General features: G+C 43.8%; 1 protein-coding gene across 1 annotated transcript in view; it reads right to left on the bottom strand.

Moving 5' to 3' along the window:
• Positions 1 to 25711, bottom strand: part of LOC114046908 (asc-type amino acid transporter 1-like) — a 48329-nt gene that overhangs the window by 10026 nt on the left and 12592 nt on the right. Inside the window, exons 2-5 of the mRNA XM_027867521.1 lie at positions 6537 to 6741; positions 3004 to 3155; positions 1411 to 1536; positions 1115 to 1268 (exon numbers count right to left, since the gene is read on the bottom strand). Of these exons, the coding sequence (XP_027723322.1) occupies positions 1115 to 1268; positions 1411 to 1536; positions 3004 to 3155; positions 6537 to 6741 (637 nt within the window). The remainder of the gene's footprint in view (positions 1 to 1114; positions 1269 to 1410; positions 1537 to 3003; positions 3156 to 6536; positions 6742 to 25711) is intronic.

Below are 25711 nucleotides of genomic sequence, written 5' to 3'. Positions count from 1 at the left end.
CTAAGCCTAGAAGTTAAATGACTTGCCCCAAACCACCCAGCAATACAATTAGTACTAGTTGTTTATTTTAGAGGTAAGAGGCAAGAATACAGGTTTTTTCAACTCCTAGGCCCAGATTCTTCTTACTAGCATTCCGGAGGTTCTGGTACATCTACCCAAAGGCCACAGACCGTTCAGTCTGGTCTTTAAGGGGTGGTCATTCCCTCTTAGAGAAGCGGGTTCTGCCTCTTGTAAACCTCTCAGATGAAAAACTCCTTGAGAGCAGGGCTCTTTTTTGCCCTGCAAGGCTCTCTATACACAGAGAGAATGTTTGCTTCAGGCTTCTTTTCCTACTTAAAGAAAAAGAATGATAGTAATAGTTGACATAATTTATATACAGGTTGTCCCAGAAGTCTTAGTGCAGCTCTAAGCTTTTTAAAGTAGTTTTTACAGCTTGAAGTTGCACTAAGACTTTTGGGACACCCTGTATATTTCCTCATTTGATCCTCACAATTATTCTTTACGGTGAATAATTCTATAGAAATCATTATCCCCATTTTTCTCTCTGTTTTTTCTTTCTTTTTTTTCTTTTTGGTGAGGCAATTGGGGTTAAGTAACTTGCCCAGGGTCACACAGCTAGTAAGTGTCATGTGTCTGAGACCGGATTTGAACTCATGTCCTCCTGACTCCAGGGCTGGAGCTCTATCCACTGCACCACTTAGCTGCCCCATTATCCCCATTTTTCAAGTGAAGAAACAGAGGCTTTATAAGAGTTAAATCACAAGTGTGATTGTCCATGATCACGCAGCTAGTAAGTGCTGACTTTGAGATTTAGACTCTGGTCTCTTGACTCCAAGACTCTTGACCAAAGACTTCTTTTTGCTAGTTGGGGTAGAGTCCTCAAAAATACAGCCTGTTGCCCTTGGAAAAGTAGCTGTTGAAAACCTACCCTCATCCAATTGGGCCACTCTTTGACTTCTTTTGCCAGGACCTGTCTCCCTGTCCCATTCCCCCATCCTGGGAAACATTTCACATTTTGCATCATTCCTCCATCAAGGTTGTAGGGAGAATTGGGCCTTGTGTCCCAGAGTCTTAGACCTCATCAGCCCCCAGATTCTTGCTGATGCTCACTCACTTGCGGGGATCAACCAGTTCTTCTGTAACATAGTTGAGGAAATTCCAGCCACTGAATGCAAAGGATGCCTGCAGGAAAGCAAGTGCCAGGTGCCCCACGGTAGGTGTCATCCAGAAGCTAAATGCGTTGGTGGGCCTCAGCTCCTCATAGTTGCCTGTGGAGGCCAGATGGAGTATTGGGGGAAATAGGCTGATGGAGGTCTCCAACCCCAAGGACCCATTCCTGGCAAAGCAGCCTCCTTTGGGGCCCAGGGGCCAGACCTGCCCTCACCAGCCCACCCATTCCTCTGTCAGTACCCCAGAAGATCTGGATGAAGCCAACGGTGATGATGAGGGCAAGTGCCAGCAACTTCCCTCCTGTGAAGATGTCTTGGATCCGTGTGGCCCACCGGACGCTGGAGCCATTCACAAACGTGAGGAGCACTGGGGAGAAGGAAGGGTGGGGGTCAGTGGAACAGAGCATGAGGACCAACGGCTGCAGACTCAGGGGACAAACTTCCTCCCTAGATCCCAGATTATCTATGCTAATGAGCACTGGGCACATCTGGATAAACTCAAACAACAAAATCCACTCCTGAAAAAGTGAGCAAAAGGAATTTTATTTTAATGGCGAGGGGTGAGGGTTGGGATGGATTTAAGAAATCTTGTCCCTATAATAGGCTGGGCAAGGTGATAGGCAGGTTGTTTTTTAGGTCAGTTGATGGGGACATGGATGATCAAGTTGTGTTTTATGAGGAGTGGAATAAAAAGAAGGGGGTCTTGAGCCTATCAGCCATTTGTTGTATTCTATGAATATTCCCAGTTTCATGGGGAAGTCTGAAAGACAGGGCAAAGTGAGTGTCTGGAAGCAGGGCCCCCAAATTCGGAAAGGGGACAGCTTATGTGCAGTCAAACCTCCATCAGAATTTAACCCTCTCTCATAAGCCCCTCTCACCATGTTCATGCTATCACAGGCAAGCTCCCCTACCACCTCCCCAAAACGTTTAAATGCCTTCTTTGTTCCCAGAGGTGAGAGATAGAGAGAGAAGGGAATGGGGCAGTGTGGTGTAATGGATACAAAGGAGGTAGAGAGTGAAGAGAATGAAAGCCCCATCATTTACTGCTTCTGACAGAAATTTCCTTTTTTCCCACCCATGACACTTCAACCCTTTGTAGCGGGGGGAGGGGACAGAACACCCTCACCCAGCTTCTCCCCAACCTTGTGTCCCAGAGGCAGACACAGCTCTGGGAGACTTTCTGTAGATTGGGAAACAAGGAGGGAAAAGACAGGGATAAAATGACATACATAGGGAGTTCCACCATCTGGGAACATTTCTTGGACACAGTTCTCCTTATGGAAAAGGCATAGGACTATGACTGGAGCTCCGTTGGATCTTTGTCATCCCACCTAACCCAGAACCATCCTTCTTTTAGTCTCAGAGATGGGTCTTCCTCCCTGGGATAAGGAAGACTCTGATACCTAACCCACTCCTCTGGGAAGGGGACAGAGGAGTGGTAGGAGGAACTGAGTCAGATAGGGACTTAACAAGGTAGAAATTTGGAGAATCATTTCCATTTCAGAGTGAATGCCAGGTGTCTTTCTCAATATTAATATTTTCCCATTTTCCTCTTATTTGAGGTACAAAGTTGAAAAAGAATATAGAGAATTTGACATATGAAAAAGGAAGGGGAAAGGGGAAGGAACTGGGCACAAGACCCACCTTATTGGAGGGGTACACAGAGGTGCGCACGTGTGTATGTGTGTGTGTGTGTGTGTGTGTGTGTGTGTGTGTGTGTATGTGTATGGTGAGAGATCCCTGAAGCCTTTCCCAACAAACCATGAAGTGGGTTCCCCAGGCATTATGAGGGGCGAGGAGGAGGGAAAGGAGACCTAAGATGGGTGGCACCTACATAGGCAGGCCATGGAGAGAACTCTGGACGCTGTGTAGGGCGGCATGCAGTTGGGAAACACAGACTGGAGGACATAGTTGGAGAAGGTCAATGAGATGACGGCCAGGCTGGTGGGGTACATGATGAGCACTGCACTCCAAAGCAGCAGGAAGCTGGAATTAGAGGAAAGAGAGGGTTGAGGGTCATCTGCTTGGAGAGCAGGGACTGCTGGGAGCAAGAAGCCCTAGATCTAGGGGCCAGGGCCAAGCCAAGAGTCTAAAGCCCACAGTCCAGCCTCGACCCTGGAACCCAGCACCCAGAGCCTAGAGGCCAGGCTTGTGTTTTTGGAGAGACCACAAGATCATAAATTTAGAGTTTGAAGATACCTTCAAGGTCATCATCTCAACCCTTTCATTTTACAAAAATGAGGAAACTGGAACCTAGAGTGAATAGTTAGATGACTTCCGTAGGGCTGTGAAGCCAACCATTTACTAGTCTGAGACAGGTTTCCGACTCCAAATCCAGTACTTTGATTATAATCGGGCTGTCTTTGATCAGGCCCTGGTCCAGGCTATTTGATAAGGCTGGTTGAGCTCCCATTTTCATTCATTGCCTTTGACTCGAGACCTGGCCCAGATCTCTTACAGTCACTTTCTTCCCGCTGGGGAAGAGCTTATTTCTATGTCTACCTCTAACTGTAGGACCCTGGAAAAGTTGCTTAACCTCTCTGTGTTTCACTTTCCATATCTGTAGAATACATTGCAGCCCTCCTAGGGCTAGGAGGATTTTGAGTGAGGTGATAACCCTCTCCCCCCAGGCTCCTATAGTCTGTTTGTCTTCTCAAAAATAAGATAATGCTGATCAGTAGTTTTTTCTTCATAGAGTAGAAATATATCTAAAAATAAATTAACAATTATTTATTATAACAAAGAATTTTGTGACTGAATGGGTTCTACCACTTTGGATTTCATTTCATGGATTTACCGTATAGAACTATCAGGGAAAGGCTTTCTATTTTCTGCTGTACATTGTGATTATTTGATGATATGATTGTGTGATTTTGTGGCACACTCCCCCCTTGTTGCCAATTCTACTACAAAGCTTCTGTAACTCATTTGTCACATCTCTCTTTTTAGTGAACTTACTGGGTGGGCTGAATTGCTTTGGAAGATTCAGAGGATTGTAAGGAATTAATTCTATATTTTTCTAAGAAGTATTTCTAATGTACTGGCGATGCTAAATGGAACATCAAAGCCTTTCCTTTTTCTTGAGATGAGGGGGAAAGCCTTGGCTTAGGTTAATCAGTGATTTTGTTTATGATTAATTAAGATACACTATTTTAAAGAGATTTTTTAGCTTATTTTTTTTATTTTTCAAGTATCAAGTATTTTTAAAAATTATTCTATCCCTATCACTTGGAGCAAATTAAAAAACAAACAAACAACTCCAAACCAAATCCCTTGATACATCTTTACACAGTTCAGCAAAACAAATTCCCACATTAGTATGTCTCTTTCTGCATTTTAAGTTCATCACCTGTCTGTCAGAAGGTGAGTGGCAGGTTTCAACATTCTCTGTGGACTTTTGGTTTATCACTGTGTTGATTAGAGTTCTAAAATCTTTCAAAGTTGTTTTTCTCTATAATGTTGTTAGCTTTGTATAGATTGTTCTCCTAGTTTTGCCCATTTTGCTCTGAATCAGTTCATAACTCTTCCTAGTGTCCTCTGGAAGGGTTTATCTCACAATTTCTCATGGCACAATGACATTCCATTACATTCATATACCATAATATATTTAGCCATTTCCCAAAAGGAAAACGTTTCCTTAGTTTCTAATTTTTGCTTCCCATGAAAATAGCAACTATAAATATTTTTGTACATATAAATAATCTTCTTCAATCTCTTTGGGATATAGGTTTAGTAGTGGTATAGCTGGGTCAAAGGGTATGCACAGGATGGTAACTTTCTAGTCATGGTGAGTGAAGGGATAACTTTAAAAGAGCTTTGGAAAATGTAAGGTCTTGTGATACAGTCATCGATTCAAAAGGGGTTGAGGTTTCACAGTGAATCCTTAAAGCATAAACAGTTTAGGTTTTAGAGACCATGAAACCACAACCCTTATTTCACAGATGAGGAGACTGAGGGTTCCAGGGGGCCCTAAATCACACAGCAAGTTAATCCCATCCTAGGGAGGAGACTTGTTCATTCTATCCCAGTACTATGCTTCAGTTCTGGTAGCTGCCTCCACATAATTAGTGGTAGCTAATGAGGGTAGTGTGGGCACAACAGTTAGCCTTTATTCAGGTATTGAGATCATTCCAAAGAAGGCAAGATAGACCATTCAGTATTTGCACATGCTCTTTACACAGTGTGACATAGTGGAAAAGGAAAAGAGCTGGAATATTGTAAGGATGTTGCACTGTAAAAGACTTAGCTACTCTGATTAAGACAATGATCCAAGACAGTTCCAAAGGACCCATGATGAAAAAGGCTATCCACCTCCAGAGAGAGAACTGATGAACTCTGACTGCAGGTTAAAGCATACTTTTTTATTTTTCTTGATTTTCTTGTGTGTTTTCTTTTGTAATATAGCTAATATGAAAATGTTTTCCATGACTTCACATGTATAATCACTATATTGCTTGCCTTCTCAAGGGCTAGGGGAGGGGTGAGAGAGAATTTGGAACTCAAAATTCTAAAAAATGAATGTTAAAATTTTTTTACATGTAATTTGGAAATATTTAATGAAATAAATAAAAATACATTAAAAAGAAAAAAGAAAGAGCTGGACTAAAGCTAGGATAACCTGGGTTCAGGTCTGGACTCTGACACATTTTGGCAGACCCTGGGTAAGTAATTTTGTTTCTCAGTGCTTTAGGTAACTCTCTAAGGCTATCGGTTGAAAGGAAGGCTCTGACCTACATTGATCATGGAAGTTTACTTACCTGGGGATTTCCCTTAACAGTCCCCAAGCCCTGTCCCTCCCCTCCCCACCCCACCCCACCCTCATATTACATATTAAAAAAGCAATGATAATGGTAAAACAAGGTTATCATTTACATACAAAGGTAATAGTTTATTTGGGTATAAATCTGTTACCTTCATGGGCTATTATTAGATCCTGAAATTGTCCAGTTAAGGTAAGACAACATAAAATTTTGAAACTTTTGAGAACATGTTGGGTGTTTTGTCTTTAACAGTTATCAGCCTTCCCTGAGTGCCTGTGTAAAGGGAAGAATCCTTTTGAAATGAGAATCAGACACTTGTTCTAATTCATCCAGATTTTTATATCCTGGATTTGCTTCAAGTGAAGTATTTCTGCTTACCCCTCCCTCCACACAAAAGAGAAGAAAACTCACCCTCCCACCTTGGACACAGAAAAGCTCCCTTATTTACAAAAGAGGCAGATGAGACATAGTGAGGACAAGTGAATGACTGTTGTTTGTCCATTACGTTCTGGGGTTTGTAAGCAAACATGTGCATGCATAGGTTTGGATATGTACAAGCACGACATCCAACCAGTACCTGTCCCAGAATTCACTCCTCAGTACTCACCCTGCAAGGCCTCCGAAGATTTCGGTCACATAGGAGTAGTCACCTCCAGATTTAGGAATGGCCACTCCGAGCTCAGCATAACAGAGGGAGCCGAGGGCTGCAATTCCTCCACCTAGTACCCAGACCACAAGGGCGAGGCCTACTGAACCTGTATGCTCCAGCACACCTTTGGGGGAGATGAATATCCCAGAGCCAATGATGTTACCTGTACAGGGGAAAGGGAGGAAGAAAGATAGGGCAGGAATTCAAGGATCCCCATGTTCTCATGATTCCCCCAAAATCAAGCTTAGAGACTCATGTTGCAGTTATGGAAAAGGCAGCACCACAGATAATCCCAAATGGCAAATGATACCCAAACCTTCCTCTTCGGCTTTAGAATGTGCAGGGTTTATTAGACTCAAATACTGAGCTTTCCTGAGCACACCAAGGCCCTGCCAGCTGGGCCATCAGGGGAGCTGGAGTCCAGCCCAGCTGAGAAGGATTGAGGATTCCCTGTGGCTAATCCTCATGGAACCCCTGGGACATGAGTACAATTGCTAGGCCATGTGCAACATCACGGAGGCAGTGGGGTCTGGGAGAAACAGCACTGCCTGAGAGTCAGGAGACTTGGATTCTGGTCCTAGCTTTATCACGGACCCATTGGGCAGCCCAGGGAAAATTATTTCCTCTCACTTAGCCTTATAGTTGGAAGAACTAAGGACTATAACTATAACTATAACTATCATAGGGTGACTAACACTGCATTTCAGGGCACCAGGATTCAGGGGAACCATACTTCTTCCCCTGCAGCAAATGCCATTCCTACACCTTGTCTTATTATCTTTGGCTAGCTCCATCTACCAAAAGGCACAAGCATCACCAGACTACTACCCCCAGACTCCCATTGCCATGGCATACCTTTCCTGTTCCCTCTACCCTTCTTCAAGATGTAAGCGCAGGACTCTTAGACTGGCTACTTTTTCTTCCAGGGTGACTACACCCCCATTCAGACTGTCTTCTGCACCATACCCCCTAGGCTGAATTTGCACCTGGCATAAGAATTCCTAATTATGACTCTGCCACAGAACCTTTTTTGTGAGTTGGGCTGCATCTTAGGTCCTTGGGTCAGTTTGTGATTTCATTTGTGTGGCCTTCCCTGTCCACCTATTGTGAGGATCAAATGGGATTATTAGATTTGGAACTGGAAGGGCAAGGATCATATGGCTTATTGGCCTTAGAGCTGGAAAAGACCTGTCTAATTCTTCTTTTTATGGAGGGGGAAACTTAGATAGAGAGAGGGAAATTGAATTGGGTAAGAAAACCAGCAGAATGGAAATTTGAATCCAAGTCCTCTACTTTCAAGTCAAGGGACTGTTCAAGTCCACCATGCTGTTTCTCAGTAATGATTGTAAAAGCCACTTAGTAAACTGTCTAGTGTTTTGTAAACAAAGTAAGATCGTTATTATTATTTACAGGGGAAGGGTCTGGCTTGCAGAAGCTGCCAACTTGCTTGGCAATGCATTGGTTAGGATCTCTGAGCCAAGAAGTCTCCCAGGAGAATAAGCAATGTGTTTTCCAAGTGCCTGAAATCTGCATAGGCCCAAATGACCACCCTACCCCAGCCCCTGCCATTCACCATCAGACCCAGCACCTTCCCTGAAGCTGCCTTTATCCACTGATTTGCAACTGCAGCCAAGACTAACTTTGGACCCTCATGAGTGATCACAGCTGGTGAAGCAGATGAATTCTCTCACTCTGGAGCTCTTATGGAAGATGCTCATTGAGACGGGTGAGGGATTTAAAGTTTCCTTGATCTGACATTGAGCTGTTCTTGTGACTCATTGATTGGCAGCCAATCAGCAACTAAGGCAGTTAGGGTTGGGAGAGTGACTTAGAGTGTGAGGCATGGGGAGTGCCAGAATGAGGGAGACAGATAAAAAATGTGGTATGAATACAGAGAAGGGGAGCTCACTATGGGCTTGTGTGATGAGTGAAGGTTCTCTAAGAAGAGGTATCTGTCTCAGTACACCACCGATTTTTCCAACATCTAGGATGGCTTTGAAATGCTGCTGAGACAACATTTTATCCCCCAATCTTGAGGGAGGTGTAGATTTCAGTACAGAACAGAGAACATTGGATTTGGGATCAGAGGACCTGGTTTGAATTCCAGCTCTGTTGGCTTTAGGACAAAATCTTCCTTTCCCTGGGTCTGGGTTTTCTCGTTTGTAAAATGAGGAAATTGAAGTACATGATCTCTAAGTTCCCTTCCAGCCTTTAAACCTGTCTTAAGGCAAAATATCTAGGGGGAGCGGAGGGAGGACTCCTTGGTTTTCTGATCAGCACAGGCTGTAATTCAGAGCTGGAACTCATCCCTTTCTAGCCAAGAGATTGTCTCTCTCCTCTCTGCTTGCTGAAATCCTGCTCGTCCTTCAAGGTCCAGCTCCAGTAATAGCCCCCACCATGAAGTCATCCTGAACTGGGCCCAGACCTGGGCCCAGACCTGTGACCTCCCTCACTTCTCAACACCTGTAGCACTCGTCAAACAGAAATGTTGCTATGTAGGGACCAAGTAAACTAAGTTCCTTGGCAAGCAAGTAACACCCGATTCCAGTAACTGCAGCCTGGTGCTGATACTTTCTTTCCTGAGCCTGAATCCAGTGTCCTGGCAGTTGTATTCGACAAGCAGTTAGCTTTTATTATGTGAATGTTACTGTGCCAGGTGATGAGGATGCAAAGATGGAAAAGGCAACAGTCCTGGTTCTCAGAGAACTTACATTCTACTGGGGGATATAGCACGTACACAGATAAGTTAATATAGAATATTTGTGAAGAAAATACAAATTAACTTAGTTGGAGAAAACCACTCAACATCTGAGGGGGTGTGTCAGAAACACCTGGTGGTGGATGTAGTAACACTTGAGCTAAGCCTGGGAGGAAGTTAGGGACTAGGAGAAGCAGAAGAGAAAAGGGAGAACATTTCAGGCACGGGGGTGGGATGGGGTCAGAGTAGGGAAGAGACAGTTTAAACAAAGTATGGCTATGGGAAGTGGAATGGTAGGCACAGGGAATAGCAAGTAGTCCAGTTTGGCTGGGAGGTAGAGTTCATAAAAGCGAATAATATGAAATCAGTCTGGAAAGACAGGCTGGGGATAGATTATGCAGGGTTTAAAATGTCAAATGGAGGAGTTTATATTTTATGCTAGAGACAACAGGGAACATCTGAAACTTCTTGAGCAAGAAGGAAATGATATATTTAGACTTGTGCTTTAAAAAGATCTCTTTCACAATTTTCTAGAGTACGGATGGGGAAACTGCGGCCTCGAGGTCACATGTAAAAACGGAATCTGTTTTCAGTCAAAAGGCCGCACTCGAGGACCTATAGGGCCTACATGTGGCCTCAAAGCTGTAGGTTTCCCACCCATGCTCTAGGGGATGGGTTGGAAAGGGGAAAGACAGGAGATACTGACACCAATTAGGAGGCCACCGCAATAGTCCAGGTGAAAAGTGATAAAAGTTTGAACTATGGTGGCCATGTGGGCAGGGGGAAAAAAGAGGAATATGTGGAGGCAGAATGTACAATACTTGTAAGCTATGAGGAAGATGAAGGAGAGTGAGGAGGTCAGGGCTGACTGAGGTGGTTAAGTTGGGTGACTGTAGAATCATAGTGTTCTTGACAGAAAGAGGTTCATTTTGAATAGGGAATGTTTTAAGGGGGAAGAGGATGGGTTCTATTTCAGACACGTTGAGTTTGAGATACCAAGTTTGGGATGCCAAATTGGAAATGTCCAATAGGCAGTTGGTCATGTGAAATTGGAGCTCAGGAGAAGATGTGGGCTAGATACATAGATTTTGGAGCTGTCTGCATAGAGATGCTCACTGAATCCAGAGTAGTTGATGAGATCACTGAGACAGAGCATGAAGGTAAACCCACACACAGTGGGCAGCAGGAGAGGGATAATGATACAAGAAAAGAAACTGAAGAATAGTCAGACAGGTAGGAGAAGCAGGAGAGAACAAACCACCTGTCCTTCAGCCCTTCCCTTCATCTCCCTCCTGCTGGAACCTGGACTGTAACCCTAGGACCCTGTAATATGATAAAACTTCTGCCCTACCTTATCTAGAATGGGGTGTCCATGTTACTTCCTGGCTATTTCCAAACCATGATGCTGTGTGCTCCCCGAGCTTCCATTTATGTGTTATCTTCTCCATTAGAATGTAAGGTCCTTGAGGTCAGGGAGAAACTTGCCTGCTTATAATTGTACCCTCAGCAATTAGCACACTGCCTGATACATAGTAGGTATTTAATAAATGCTTTAGCATTCATTCATTCAGTGCCATGAAAGTTCAAGAACGAAAGAGTAATTAGGAGGAGGGGGTAGTCAACAGTGTCAAATATTGCAGAGAGATCAAGAAAGATAGGGACTGAGAAAAGGACATTGAATTTAGCAACTAAGAGATCACTGGTAATCTTGGAAACAGCAGTTTCAGTTGAGTGGTAATGCTGAGAGCTAGATTGAAAGGGGTTGGGAAGTGAGTGGGAGGTAAGACAATAGAGGATGTGAATGTAGAGGGATTTTTCTAGGAGTTTAACTATGAAAGAGAAGAAAGGTATGGGATAACAGCTTGAGGAGGTGGCAGGATCAAGTGAAGGTTTGTTTATTTATTTTTAAAGGTTGGAAGAGATCTGATTGAATGTTTCTAGGCATCCAGGAAACAGCCAGTGTATGAAGAAAGATCCAAAGTTAGGGCAGGGGAAGATTAATGGAGAAAGCTCCAGAAGAAGATCAGAGGGAATGGGATGAAGGTCATAAATAGAAAGGTTGAACTTGGCAAGAATGGCCACTTCTTCTGATACTGTGAAGAGTGAATGAGGAAAGATGCTGAGATGACTTAATGTAAAGAATTGGGGAGAAAAGGGAACTCACACTGGATAGCCGTGAGATCCTAAGGTAGGGCCCAAGTCATGTCTAATTTCCTAATGAAGCCAAGTACTTGGAGATGAGAGGATCAGTATAGACACAACTTCTCTCATTCTGCCATCTCCCAGCACTTGCCTCTCAGCATCAAGTGGCAATAGTGAAGATACAGGGAACTGTTTCCCACTTTGACATGTTTGTTCTATTAGTTAATCCACCCAGGAGCTATAGTCTGGGGTCAAACTGAAGAATCAGGTTTATATGTCAGAGAAACATCACCAGCATGAGCTTAGAGAGGTGAGGAACGTGGCCAGATGAAAAGCAGAGGAACTACTGGATAAAAGCCCAGAGACATATTTGTGTTGTGTTGTATGTGTGTCTGTGTTGTTGTATACGTAAGAGTCTTTGTGTGTGTGTGTGTGTGTGTGTGTGTGTGTGTGTGTGTGTGTTTTGTGGTGAGAAGTATGAGGGTGTCACCACCTGCTGGCAGAACTTGGTAACCTATCCTTGGCTGTTCAAGCCTTATTCTCTCAAAAAGAGAATACTATCTCTAAGAAAACAAGGGTTGGGGTGCAGAATGAGGAGGGATTGTCATAGGATCATAAATTTAAAGCTGGAAGGGATCTTAGAAGGCATCGAACCCAATTCCCCCATTTTACAGACAAGAAAACAGAGACCCAGAGACATTAAGTGATTTACTCAAGGTTCACAGAAAATAAATGACAGAGCTGAGATTTGAACCCAGGTCCTTCGACTCTACCATGCTTATATTGAGGCATAATCTGCTTTCTCACCATTATTCCTCTCTAGCTTGTATTCTAGTTGTATTCTTCCTCTTGATAGTCTTTCAAATAATCAATGATACCAGCAATTCCTTCTTCTCCTCTACCTCCTTCCCAATCCCAGGCTTTAGGCTAAACATTTTTAAGTTTCCTCAACTGACTCTCCTTTTTTAAAGGCTGAGTTACTGGGAGTCAAGATGAGTCAATTCTGCACTGACACCTGTAATCAAAATCTAGTATCTAATCAAGCTAGCAATTAATTACCCTTCAGGACAGGAATATAAACAGAACCAGGATTTACTAATTTTAAAATTGTTTTTCCTACTGTGGACATTAGCATAAGTGCACAGAAACTCTAAGGCCCGCAGCAGCAATTTTTCCTATTTACAGAGTCATGTCAGAACTGGATGGGACCTCAGAGCATTGAATGTCAGACTTGAGAGAATCCTTAGAACACAGAATGTCAAAACTAGGAGAGACCTTAGTTAGAACATAGGCTGGCATCCTGAGAAAGACCTTAGAACATAAACTGTCAGAACTGGTAGAGTCCTGATAGACCCCTGAATCCTAACTCCCTTAATTATAAATGGGAAAACATATGGGAAGAGGGAAAAAGGGGGAAGGGCTGTGCCCAAGTTTAGACCCAGAATTAATGGACCCTCAACACCAGAACCCACATCTCCTGACTTGCATTGCTAAGGTTCTTTCCACTACTCTCCATCTGCTTTTCTGTTTGTATTTCATATGAATCTTTAAAACAGCAGAGAGCTCAGACACTTCTCAGGAGGGATGGGAGGCTGGTGCATTAATTTATGGAAATGACTATCTTATTGTTGAGTACGCTATGGAGATCTTCTGGGTCTCTCAGTGGGAATAGGAATGATGATGAGACATACGCTGGTCTGAATGGTGTACACAAACTTTCATTGGCTGGAAGAGCTGTTTTGTAGTCAAGCTCTCCCAGGGACCTACATCCCAATATGACTGTAGAGGCATGATGGCTCCTGCTCTTCCCACCTCCCTACTAGGGGAGTGGAGGCACTGAGTAGGGCAGGTGCTGAGCAGAATTGCGTTCCAGCCTTTGCTTTGGGGTACTAGGGTTCCATCATTCGAAGTACAATGAAGGGAATCTTTGGATGGTTTGAGGCCTCAGGGAGAGAAACCCTCAGCATGCGAGCACAGGCTGCTAATTATAGAATAAAATGAACTTGTGGTCTAACTTTAATTTAAACATTTATGTTAAATTCCTAACAAGTAAGAACAAGACCCTTGGTTAGAACCCCATTGGGGAGTACCAAGTGGATTTGGGGAGGTAAGAATGTGTAATCGGATTAGGCCAGGCCCAGCCCTAAAGATCTTTAAAATTAGTTCTTTTAATTAATATTGACCAAGGGTCATTCTCATAATGAAATTGCCCACCCAGTAGTCAGGAAATTCCTGATCCCTGGAGGGCCGAAGGCTTGGGTTTTGGACCTCATATCTAATAGGTATGGTTCCAATGAAGTAGGTGGTGGGGCTCAGGGTTGGAGTGTCACATCAAAATGGAGAGATGAAAGTGTTGTGGTTTGGGATACCTGTAAGTCAGTGACCTTGGGGAAGCACAGAGAGGTGGTAGCCACCCAGAGCTGGATAGGCAGAGATCACTGAAAGCTAAAAGCCTCGGGGTTTGCAACTGTAAGCATCCCTCATCTACCCACCCACCCAGAAATCAAATCAAGGCATCAATCAGGGTGGGCCAATGCAAATTAGTGACCTAGACTATTTTCTGGATTTAGGAAGGGGCAGGAAGAAGTAGGATGACAATTCAGCAGTAGGGATTTAGTTAAGGCAACAGAAAGAACTTACTGAGAATGAAAATGACTAAGCAGTTCTATGTACAATGAAATTAGAGCAAGAGAAATACATAAAACTTCATGAATAATCCTCTAAATCTATCTATGATCAATTAGATGAGTTTTGCATAGACGCAGGGGACTGGCCAAATTGGCACCTCCTAATATTATTAAGTGCTGGGTTCTTAATGTTTTTACATCAATCATCAATCCACAATCAATAGTTAAGTGCTTACTTTGTGCCATCACATCTCTAGATGCTCTTTTGTGCAAAGAAGCCCAGTAATGACCGCTTTCGTTTCTTTTCTCTAGTGCATTAAGATTTACAAAACATCCTCGTTAGAACAATCCTGTGAAGTATGTCATGCAAATATTATTATTCCCATTTTATAAATGAGTAAACTGAGGCCCAGAAGCTAAGCAACTTTCCCAGATTCATAGAGTTAATAAATGTCAGAGCTGGAATTTGGACCCACACCTCTTGTCAATTCCCAGTATAAGGTTCTTGTCACTACGCCATGCTCTCTCCAGCCACAAGCTATGTAGAGGGCTTTATGAGGATAAGGTCAGAGCACATGGCCTCTCTGGCTTTGACACTGATGATGTAAGTCTAGGGTGCCCCTCTCTGTGAAGCCCACCTTGTTGTCTACAGACATACCAGTAAATCTTTATAAGCTAAGGCAGCCTGAGATCAGGGTTCAGAACCCAAGCATACATGGATGCAGATATGTGGGTTAACTCTGGAGTCAGTGAGACTCCAGAGAAAGGACTTCATCTAGCCCCCATTACCTCAGAATGTCTATTGCCTGGCAATCAAAAGCACTTAATAAATGCTTGTTGACTGACTGATATCAGGGTGTACAATGTCCAGTGCACCTGAATCCATTTCACATCACTGGAGTCACTTCACACCCAAATAGGGTGTCCCAACAGTTTTAGTGCAGTTTTAAGCTACTTAAACTTAAAAACTACTAAAATCACGTGTCACATATCACATCATCAATAATTTATACAGCATCTATCAAGCCTCTCCTAATTCACATTTCTTTGGCATTCTAAAGCTTGCAAATTACTTTGTTAAAAGTAGCCCATGAGGGAGCAGATGCACATATTATCTACAGAATCACAGAATTTGAAAGTACTAAATCCTAAGTACTTAAAAGTACTTTAAGTACTTTAAACTTTCAGAACTTTAAGCTAATAAAGCTTAAAACTTTGCCAAGACTTTTAGGATACCCTGAATAAGGGATGATGGAGGAAATAAGCAGGAAAGGTGGAAGTCACTGACTCTCCTGGATTTTAATAATATTACCTGGCATTATATAGCACCTACTATGTGCTAGTCACTGTGCTAAGTGCTTTATAAATATTAAATCATTTGATCCTCACAGTAACCTTGTAGGGTATGTACTACTATTATCCCCATTTTACAGTTGAGGAAACTCAGGCAAACAGAGGCTAAGTGACTTGCCCAGGGTCACACAGCTAGTCAGTGTCTGAAGCTGGATTTGAACACAGTGTTCTCTTTACTACACCACCTAGCTTCATATAAGCTTACTTGTTCAATCTCCTTCCTAGCTACCCTCTTCCTCTCCACTCCCTCTGCCACAATCCAGTCCAGCCCCTCATCACTTGTGGACTAATGCATTAGCTCCTTAGCTGGCCTTTCTTCTTCCACTATGTCTTCCCTAGTCTATTCTGCAGAAAAGTATAAGAATAATATTTTAATAATAATACTAACTTTTATATAGAGTTTCCTATGTGCCAGGCGTTGTGCTAAGCACTTTACAATTTTTATCTCATTTGATTCTCACAACAACCCAGGAAGGTAGGTGCTATTTATCCCTATTTTACAGATAAGGAAACTGAGGCAGACAGAGCTTAAGTTACTTGGCTCAGGGTCACCATTTTCCTTCTCTTTTTTTCCCCCTTTGTTACAAGCGATGACTTTTGGAAGGAGGGATATATTTGGAAATGGAGATAATGTAAAGGCAAAAAATATCAATGAAAAACAGCTGCTCCTTTCTTGCTCATTCCTCACCCCCCATGCCCTTAACAATTTGCACTGAGCTGGGCCCATGTAGCCATATAATAAACACTTCACAAGTACAAAATGGGGAGCCATGGCTCCACAGCAGTCTGTCTAGAATGAATCTGGAGGTTTTAGCGAACTTCAAGCTCAATATGAATCGATAGTGAGAGCTGATGCAGTCTCAGCCTGCGTTGAGAAAGGCACAGTGACATCAACATATCGATAGCAGCACTTTTCATTGTAGCAAGGAACAGGAAGTGAAGAAGATGCTCATTGATTGGGGAATGGCTAAGCACACTGTGATACGTGAATGTAATGAACTACTACTGTGCTGTAAGAAATGGAGAAGATGACAAATACAGAGAAGCATGGAAAGATTTACATGAATTGATGCAGAATGATGTAAGCAGAGATGTGAAAACAAAATATGCAATGTCTACAACAACATCAATGGAAAGAACAACCGCCACAAAATAACTGAAACTAAACATTGCAGAAGTATAAGGAACAACCTTGGTCCCAAAGAAAACATCTTCCCTCTCCCCCCACCCCTTTGCAGAAGTCAGGGTCTATGAATGTGTAACATTTCCTAGAATGTCAGGGTTTTCACAAAGTGTTGATTGGTTTTACTGAATTATTTTTTCTTCCTCTTTAAAAAAAAACCTTTGTTATAAGAAATGGCTCTCTGGGAGAGGGGATAGAGGAGGGATGCAAGAGAAATCTAGTTGTGTGGAAACAAGGAAAGAAGGGAAGGAATTTAAGAGATATTATGGAAGGAGAATGAATGAAATTGGTCAACTGATTAGATATGGAGGGAGATAGAAAAGAGGGAGTTGAGGATAACTCTGAGCGTACCAGCCAGGCAACTGGAATGTATCAGGTGGTCTTGACAGAAATAGGAAAGTTAGGAAGAGGGTAAGGTTAAGGGGGAAAATTGTGAGTTCTATTTTTGGACATGGTAAACACGATGTCTATGGGACATCAAGGTGGAAGTGTCCAATTGACAGTTGGTGATAATGATGGTTACCAGGATGGTAAGGGCCTTAAGTCCATGTCATATGAGGATTTGCTGAAGGAATAGGGAATTTTTAGCCTGGAGAAGAAAAGACTCAGGGAGGGCCAGATAGCTAAGTTAAAGTATTTAAAGGGTTGTCATGTGGAAGAGAGACTAGATGTGTCCTGTGGGAGTGATGTTTGCAAATTGCAAAGACAATGAATGATTAAAATGACCCCGACGTGCCATCGGTTGCCTTGAGAGGTTGTGGGTTCTCTCCCTTTGGAGGTCTTGGCTGGATAAACACTTGTTAGGTATATTTGGTTGGGGCTTCTTTTGGGTTCGACTAGAAGACCACTAAGGACCCTTTCAGCTTTTGAATTTGGTGATTCTGTGGATAATATGTGCAGCTACTACCTCCCAGGGCTACTTTTGAGAAAGTAATTGGCAAGCTTTGGAGTGTCATAGAAATGTGCATTATAAGAGGATCAATATATGTCTTATATAAATTATTGATGATTTGATATCATATGACATTACATCATGTTACAGTATATATACAGGCTTTATATAGTTATTATACCATGCTATACTTATATGGCACATAGATCTCTCCTGAGGAACTTGAGATGTCAAAATTGCGAATCTAAAACCAGACTGGGTTTAGAAGCTGGTGATGTCTCTAATATTAATTATTTGTCAGAAAGCGGGGTAGCAAGCGCACTCTAATTGTGAAGGGGCAGTAAGGGAGGCCATTCCTGGGCCAGGACACCCAGAGCTGGAAGGCAGCAGCTCCCATGCCAGAAGCTAAGACTAAAGTCTGGCAGAGGCAGGACTTAGCATTCAGCTGGCCTTCTCACTCCTGGGGGGCAACTTCCTTTTCTTCCCAAGTCTTGGCCAGGCTGTTTCCCTGTTCATACTCTGGTACAGCACCTCGGAAACCCAGCCCAGAACAATCATGAGGGGGTACATAAAGATGGAACGGAGTCTCTAGGAAGTATCAAGGGAGGTTCAGGACTCTTGGCCTGAAGGGCCAGGCTGGGCAGGGTATTTGCCACAATTGGCTTGGGACTAATTGGGACTTTTATGTGGGGAGCCTGCAGAAGGAGGGTCTTCACCTGCTGCATTTGTAGCAGCCTTGCTTGTGGCCCCAGGGCCCCTCCTGGAAAGGCTGCTGCTAAGTCCTAGTGAGGTCTGTGGGGGCTGGCTACAGTTACAATGGGCACAGTCTTCCAAACCCTTGGCAGGACCTCCCACCCCCCGGCCCGTCCACTACTACAGGGCAAGAAGAAGAAATTGGAAAGCCCATTCTAGCCGGAAAGCCTGCTGCCCTTAGCCAGCCATCAGTTCTGGAAGGAAATGCTCTTTTCAAACTTTCTGTAAAGACCTAGACTGGGCTGTGATTCAGGATTCCTCCCAAAGTTAAAAGAAAAATTGTGAAGGACCTGGATTGCCACTGGGGATACATACTCTCCACAACTCAGGTATAAACTCTTCTGTCCAGGGAAAAACCTCAGGCAGGAAGGAGTTCAGTTATTTCTCTGGGCCTCCAGAGGAACCCCTTCTCATAAGGCAAGGATGGAGCCAGGCCTCCTTCCTATAGGCCTGACCTCCTAGCCTCCCCAGAATAGAGGCCAAGGAAGGGATCGTGTTAATTGTTCTTACTCTTCTACTCACTTGCTGTAGTCTCTTGGTTCAAGAGGACTTAGAACACAAACATACCAATAATTTATTGAAAATAAAATAAAATAACCCTGAGTGCTCTCCTCCACCAAGTTACTTCCATGTGCTGTTGCTGTTCAGTCATTTTGGTTGTGTCTGGCTCTTTGTGACCCCATTTGGGGTTTTCTTGGCAAAGATAATAGAGTGGTTTGTCATTTCATTCTCCGTCTCATTTTACAGATGAGGAAACTGAGGGAAACAGCATTAAGTGACTTGCCTTAGGTCACACAGCTAGTAAGTGTCTGAGGTTGTATTTGAACTTAGGTCTTTCTGATTTCAAGCCCAGTGCTCTGTGCACTATGGAACCACTTAGCAGCCCTTCTATATATATTTTATATTTACTTATCCATATGCCTGTTGTATTCTACTCCCTCTTCTCACCACATACACACAAGCACATTTATTCCTTCAGTGGATCATAAGTACCCTAAGGGAAGGGATTGTTTGGTTTGGTCCTTGTATCCCTGGCACAGTACGTGGCACAGTCAACACTTAACTAATGCTTATTGAATTAAATTCCCTGAAGAAAGTATTCTAAACTTTTCCTCTTCTTTTCCCACTATCAACCATTCTTTCACCTTCCAATTAAAAAAAAAGAATTGTAGGATATTTCACTATAAGGGACCTTAAAGATCATTCAGTACCAGGCTATTATTGGGCAGACAGACAACAGAGACACAAAGTGTCTTGCCCGTGGTAGGTACTTTATAGATGCTTGATTGACTCTCCAAGATCACAAAGATAGTAAATAGCAGGGTGACACCATGGATAGAGTATTAGACTTTGAGTCAGGAAGACCTAGGCTCAAATCTCATCTTAGAAGTCTACTGGATCTATGACCCTGGGCTAGAGTCTCAGTTTCCCCATCTCTAAAATGGGGATAATAATAGAACCTATCTGCTTCGAAGGGATGTTGGAAGGGCCAAATGAAATGATGCCTATAAGGTATAAGCCTTAAAGCACCATACAAATATCCACTATGAGAGGCAGGATGGTGAATTGGATAGAAAACTGGTCTCAGCACTGAGAAGACTGTCCTCTGCTACATAACTTCTCAGATGATCTTGGGCAAGTGACTTAACTTCTTGGTGCTCTAGGAAGCTCCCCAATACTACAAGCTACAGAGGAGATGCTCATGTGCATTGGCAGAGGGAATTTTCTCACCTGGGAGTTTCTTATGCCAAGGCAATCACATGCCTAGGCCCTATTCCCTATCCCTAAGATTATGTCTATTAGGTAGCAGAGTTGGATTCAAGCCCAGGGCCTCAGACTGTAAATCCAGAGTTCTCCCTGAAGGTTCTTTCCTGGGTCATGCTAAGAAATGAAGGAAGGGGGAGGGGGTCTTTTTGTCTCTGGGGAGAAGAATTACAGCAGAGAGTTGGTGCCAGCAGATAAGAAAACATGCTCTGAGGAAAGACTCCTTTTATAAAGTGAATTATTCCACACATCCTCAACCCCCTTAGGTTTATCTGGTTTATAAATTTGCGTTTTTCTACACATTGTGTTTTCTTAGAGCAAGGCATACCTGTAACACTGTGTACCAGGGCAGTAATTTATATTCCAACCACATTGGCTGTCCACATTTTGGCTCTGACTTCTTTTGACTTTGCTGTGAGCTTCCTGAAGGCAAGGTACAGTGTCTCCATTTCTTATTAAAGATAAATTCTTGGTTTGAGTCTAGCTCTGTGTAACTTAGGGCAAGTCACTTAACCAACCCAACTATAAAATGGGGTTGGTAACACTTTGAAGAGAGCACCTTGCAAAACTTCAGCTTGATTAGAAATATGAGTTATTACTCTGTCTCTGCTCTTAGTGCCTGGACCAGGGTGAGTACACTGTCTTACAATCACTATGAATTTCAAAAGGGGGGAGGCATGTTTGAGTACAAGGGGAGCATGAGGCATCAACCAAGCTGGTATTTGCTGACAGTTGCAACCCCACCCATGTGCCTGAGTCTGAGGAACTTCTAGATGCGGGCAGGAGGTGGTACACACACTGGATTAAATGGTAATAACAACTGACATTTATAGAAGCATTTAAGGTTTACAAGCACTTTCTTCACAATGACTCTGAGATAGGTAGTGCAAATATTTCTTACACATGCCTATGAGAAGACTGAGGCTCTGTATTAAGTGACTTGTCCATGGTCTCACAGCTACTAAGTGTCTGAGGCAAGATTTGAACCCAGGTTTTTTATTCTAAATCCAGTACTGTTGACACTACACCAGGTTGTCCCACAGTAGGTTGAGCTAAGTGCCCAAATGTGTGGTTCAGATTCCAGGTGCTGCAGGAATCCAAAGAAGGAAGAGATCAAGGAGGGCTTCCTAAAGAAGGCAGCACTTGAGGCAGACTCTGAAGGAGAAAATATTCTAACCTTCTCTGTTCAGTCAAACATCCAAACTTTAACTAGGTCTTCTGACAACAGGAGAAATTTAATTAGGTTTGTCTAAGACTGAGCTTGTATGGTGGGGGAGAGGAGAGAGTGGAGAGGGAGAGAGGGGGAGAAAGGGAAAGGGGGGGGAAGAGAGGGGGAGAGAGGTGGGGGAGAGAGGGAGAGAGAAAGAGACGAGAGAGAGAGAGAGAGAGAGAAGAGACTGGAGAGGAAGAGAAGGGAGAGAGAGAAAGGAGAAGGGGGGAGGAGAGATGTGGGTCACAAAACAGTTCCAGCAGCTAATTCAGTTCATATTCATTAGCTGCAGTCATTTAGTACTCCTTCCCCTCTCCACCTCCTCAATTCACAAGCTACTTTGAACCACTGGCCTCAATCCTTGGTACGATTTCTCTAGGGACCACCCCCTGGGCTGGGCTGGGCTGGGCCAGGCCAGGCCAGGCCAGGCCAGGCCAGGCTGCCTGTGATGTGAAGGAGAGACCAACTGGCCAGTTGCCTGCTGGTGCCAAAGCCACTGCCCTCAGGGAACTACCAGGGAAACTGGCATCTACCCTGCTCTGTCCAACCCTCAGAGCTCTAGGGTCAGGTGGTGCACACAGTTCAACTAACATTCAGGAAGGGGTAGGGGAAGAAGGGAATTGGACTATATTAGCTCCTTTCCTGATGCAGAAAGAGCCTGGAGAAGGACAAGACATGGGGTCAGCATGGCTCAGCCCTAGGGGCCTCTTTTGGCTGAAATGTCTATCAATAGGAATTAATAAGGTAAGGAGGACAGTCAGCTTAAGGGACAAATTTCCAATTGCTCTGTGAGACTGCTCCCTGATTCCACAGAGATCCAAGGCAGGCACTGTTCCCTCATTCCTTCCCTGCCTTCCTTCCTACTTAATTGATCACCTGCTATGGGTAAGGCCCTGTGTTAAACCCTGAATTTATTTGGAGGTGGGCTTAGGTGAAGACCAAGATGACCAGGCCTTTCCTCTGATATCCTAAAACCCCCAGCACACCCCTTAGCACCCAATTATCCCTGGCCTCCTCATGTTCCCTAAGTTATGTATGAATCTCATCTCCCCATTCACACTGTGAGCACCTAGGGATATGTATACCTCTGACTTTTCTTTGGGGGCAGCTAGGTGGCACAATGGATAGAATGCCAGGCCTGGCATCAGAAAGACTCATCTTCCTGAGCTCAAATCTGCCCTCAGACACTTACTAGCTCTGTGATCCTGGGCAAGTCACTCAACCCTGTTTGCCTCAGTTTCCTCATCTGTAAAAAAATGAGCTGGAGAAGGAAATAGCAAATTACTCCAGTATCTTTGCCAAGAAAACTCTGAACTGGGTCATGAAAAGTTAGACGTGACTGAAAATGACTGAACAATGAACAACCTTCCTATCTCCTCTATCATGCAGCCCAGGGCAGGACTTGGAGCTCAATAAGACATTCATATTGACAATTTTTAAGTAGAGGCTTGATGACCATGGACCTTGTAGAAAGGATTGCCTATGCTGGTTAGACTACAACAGAATTTTAGAGCTGGAAACTACCTCCTCTTAGGGGGGGCCCCAAGGAATGAAATGATCTATCCAAAGCACATAAAATTTCAGGTAATAAAAGGCAGGGTCAGTATTTGAATGCAGGTTCTGGAATTTCAAGTTCAATTCACTTTCCACAGTGCCTCACTTTTGATAGCTCTCAAGGCCTGGGACAAGGGGATCCATAGGGTGGCAGGAGGAGGCCGTAAAGAGCTGTGGGAGGGCAGAGGCTCTGGCATAAGCCCTCTGAGATCACTTTCCACTCTGGGATTCAAAGATTCCATGGAAGTCAGGCTGAAGCCTAATTTAGTTCAGGAAAATTACCTTTGCTCTCTCTGTCTCCAACATGTGTTTATCAACGGAACGGGAAAATACAAGATGTTCAACAGTAGCAAATGCTGAAGGGAATGACATGTTCCTAGGCAGGACCACGTCACACTCTCAGCCATAGCAGGCTAGGTATAGACAAAATAGTCACTTGGTTGTTTATTATAATTATTATTGGACTGAAAATGGACTTCTGTTTTCATTTTGTAGGGAGCTTCTAGTGAGGAACTTCTAGAAGGTGCCTAGAAAGGCAGCTTCTCTGCAAATTATAATACTCTTAGTGAATTGTCGTGATTTGTCTAGGGTCACACAGTCAGTATAGATCAGATATGGGGCTTGAATCCCACGTCTTTCTGAATGTGAGGCTGTTTCATCTAGTCCACTCGACCTCAATGCCAAGGATGACGATGATGATGATGATGATGATAGTTATGGAAAAATGATTCTTTCCATCTTTTTCTGGAGTTAAGGTAGAAAGGATCCTGGGAGAAGCTGCTCTCCTGCTATGACTTTTTTATACTTAATGCTCTGCAGACTATTGTACACAAGGATAAATTAACTGCTCTTTTGTAGCTGAATCAAAGTATTAGGATGTAAGCTCATCTCTGCATCCTCAGTATAAGCATACTCTCATAGGAGATAGGATCCTGGGAGATAAAATATATCTTACCCCATTTCCACATGACTTGGATTTCTTTGGCTAGGTCCTTGGATTTTCAAAGCTTTTTGCTCCATGTAACTTGGAGATTACCATTGTTGCTGCTCTTCACATTTCTATAGCACCCAAAAGCTACAGAATGCTTTCCTCACTCACAATAACCCTGTGAACTGGGTAGTGCAGATCTTATTAATCCCATTTTACCAGTGATGGAACTGTGAAGCCCAGAGTGATGAAGTGACCTGCCCATAGTCACACAGCTCAGACATTGTGGAGTTAGGATTCAAGGCCAAGTGTTCAGTCTTCAGGGACTGTGTCCATTACATCCCATTGCCCCTACCAGCTACGTCTCTGGGGTGCTTGGGCAGGCCCTCCCTCAGTCCTGGTCTGGGGGGTTTATCACATTAAGATGTTTGGCCTGATGGAGCTTACGCAGCCGCCCGCTGCAGTCCCATGAAAGGACCATTGTTCCCAGAGCTGTGTGGCTACCAGTCCTCCTGATGCTGACCTATTTAGTTATAGAGAGTCAGAAACAAGGCTCTCCTGGGTTCGGTCCCTCTGCAGAGCCCAAATGATGCACTGCACTTGGGACAGTCTTCCCTCCCATCTGGGAGATACCTTTGGATCCTGCCCCAGAAAATAGGCGTTGAGACAGAGGAAGCTAAAGGGGAGTTGATATCCAAGGGTGCGGTCTCAGTTCAGGTTGCTTTTTTCTCGACAATATTGTTCAGAAAAAACCTGGGTTCTACCTTGCAGTAGGATCTTGGGGAAGCCACTTCTCCTCTTTGGGTCTCAGTTTACCCACCTGTAGAACAAGGGAGCTGGGGTACACAGTCTTCAACTTTGACTGCCTGTGATTCTGAAAGTTCATCCTGATCCCAAAGTCCATAAGTCTGTGCTCTTCAGGGAACTCCCTGAGAACCAAGGGACCAGCCAATTCCCACAGGCAGGTCAGTTAGCTCCCTTCCACCCCCCATGGATCTGGGGCTGCATCTGCAAACTTGGGCTTGGCAAAAACCCAAGGCTGGCCCAAGCCAGACTGCTTCCAGCACAGCTGGATCAGAGTTGGTTTAGTCTCCACATCTGAATGGAGCAGAAGGAAATGCATCCTGCCCGGGCAGCAAATCCTTCCATATCTCTAGAGCAAGAGTCCTGGTTTGCCCCCACCCTCCTCACCGCCTTTAATGATAGGACAATACCAGGATGATAGTGACCCAAATCCTTGCATTTACTCTCCGTGCTGACTGGCCCCAGTCCCATTCTGCAGAACCACTGAAGTTTCAGGCCTCTTATCCTAGCCTCACATCTCAGTGGGGGATGCAAATTTCACCCCAGGTTAGATCTGGCTCCCCAGAATTTTCTATACCAACACTACCTCTAGTCAGCTTGGACCAACCTCCAGAAAGAAAAGGTTTCAAACCTTACATCAATCATTCTTCTCCCCACCCCAGGCAAGTCCAGGGAACAGCAAAGACAAGAGTCTAGGTTTTCAGGAAACTTTCCAGCAAGGTTATTTTTTCATACTCACTGAGGCCCATCTGCATTTAGCATGCAATCTCAGCATCTAAATTGATCACTCCAGAGAGTGTTAACCTCTCAAAGAGATAACTCTAAACAGCTTGAATTCTTACAGTTCCTTACAGGTGCTTACAAAACACTTTCCTCATACAATTCTATGAGATAGGTAGGGGCAGATATTATTATCCCCCATTTTACAGATGGGGCAGCTAGATAATGCAATGGATAGAGTGCTGGGCCTGAAGTCAGGAAGACTTGAGTTCAACTCTGGCCCCAAATATTTCCTAGCTGTGTGACCCTGGGCAAGTCACTTACTCAGTTTCCTCATCTGTAAAATAAGCTAGAGAAGGGAAATGACAAACCATTCCAGTATCTTTGCCAAGAAAACCCCCAAATGGCATCACAAAGAGTAAGACATGACTGAAAAATGACTCAACAGCAATAATTTCACAGATGAGGAAACTGAGGTTCATAGAAGTTAAGTGAGGTTAATTCT

This window comes from Vombatus ursinus, unplaced genomic scaffold (assembly GCF_900497805.2).
Source record: "Vombatus ursinus unplaced genomic scaffold, bare-nosed wombat genome assembly UNPS02014786.1, whole genome shotgun sequence".
In the NCBI taxonomy this organism is placed as follows: domain Eukaryota; kingdom Metazoa; phylum Chordata; class Mammalia; order Diprotodontia; family Vombatidae; genus Vombatus; species Vombatus ursinus.
The sequence above is the reverse complement of the archived record's forward strand: the minus strand, read 5'-3'. Positions and strand labels throughout refer to the sequence as shown.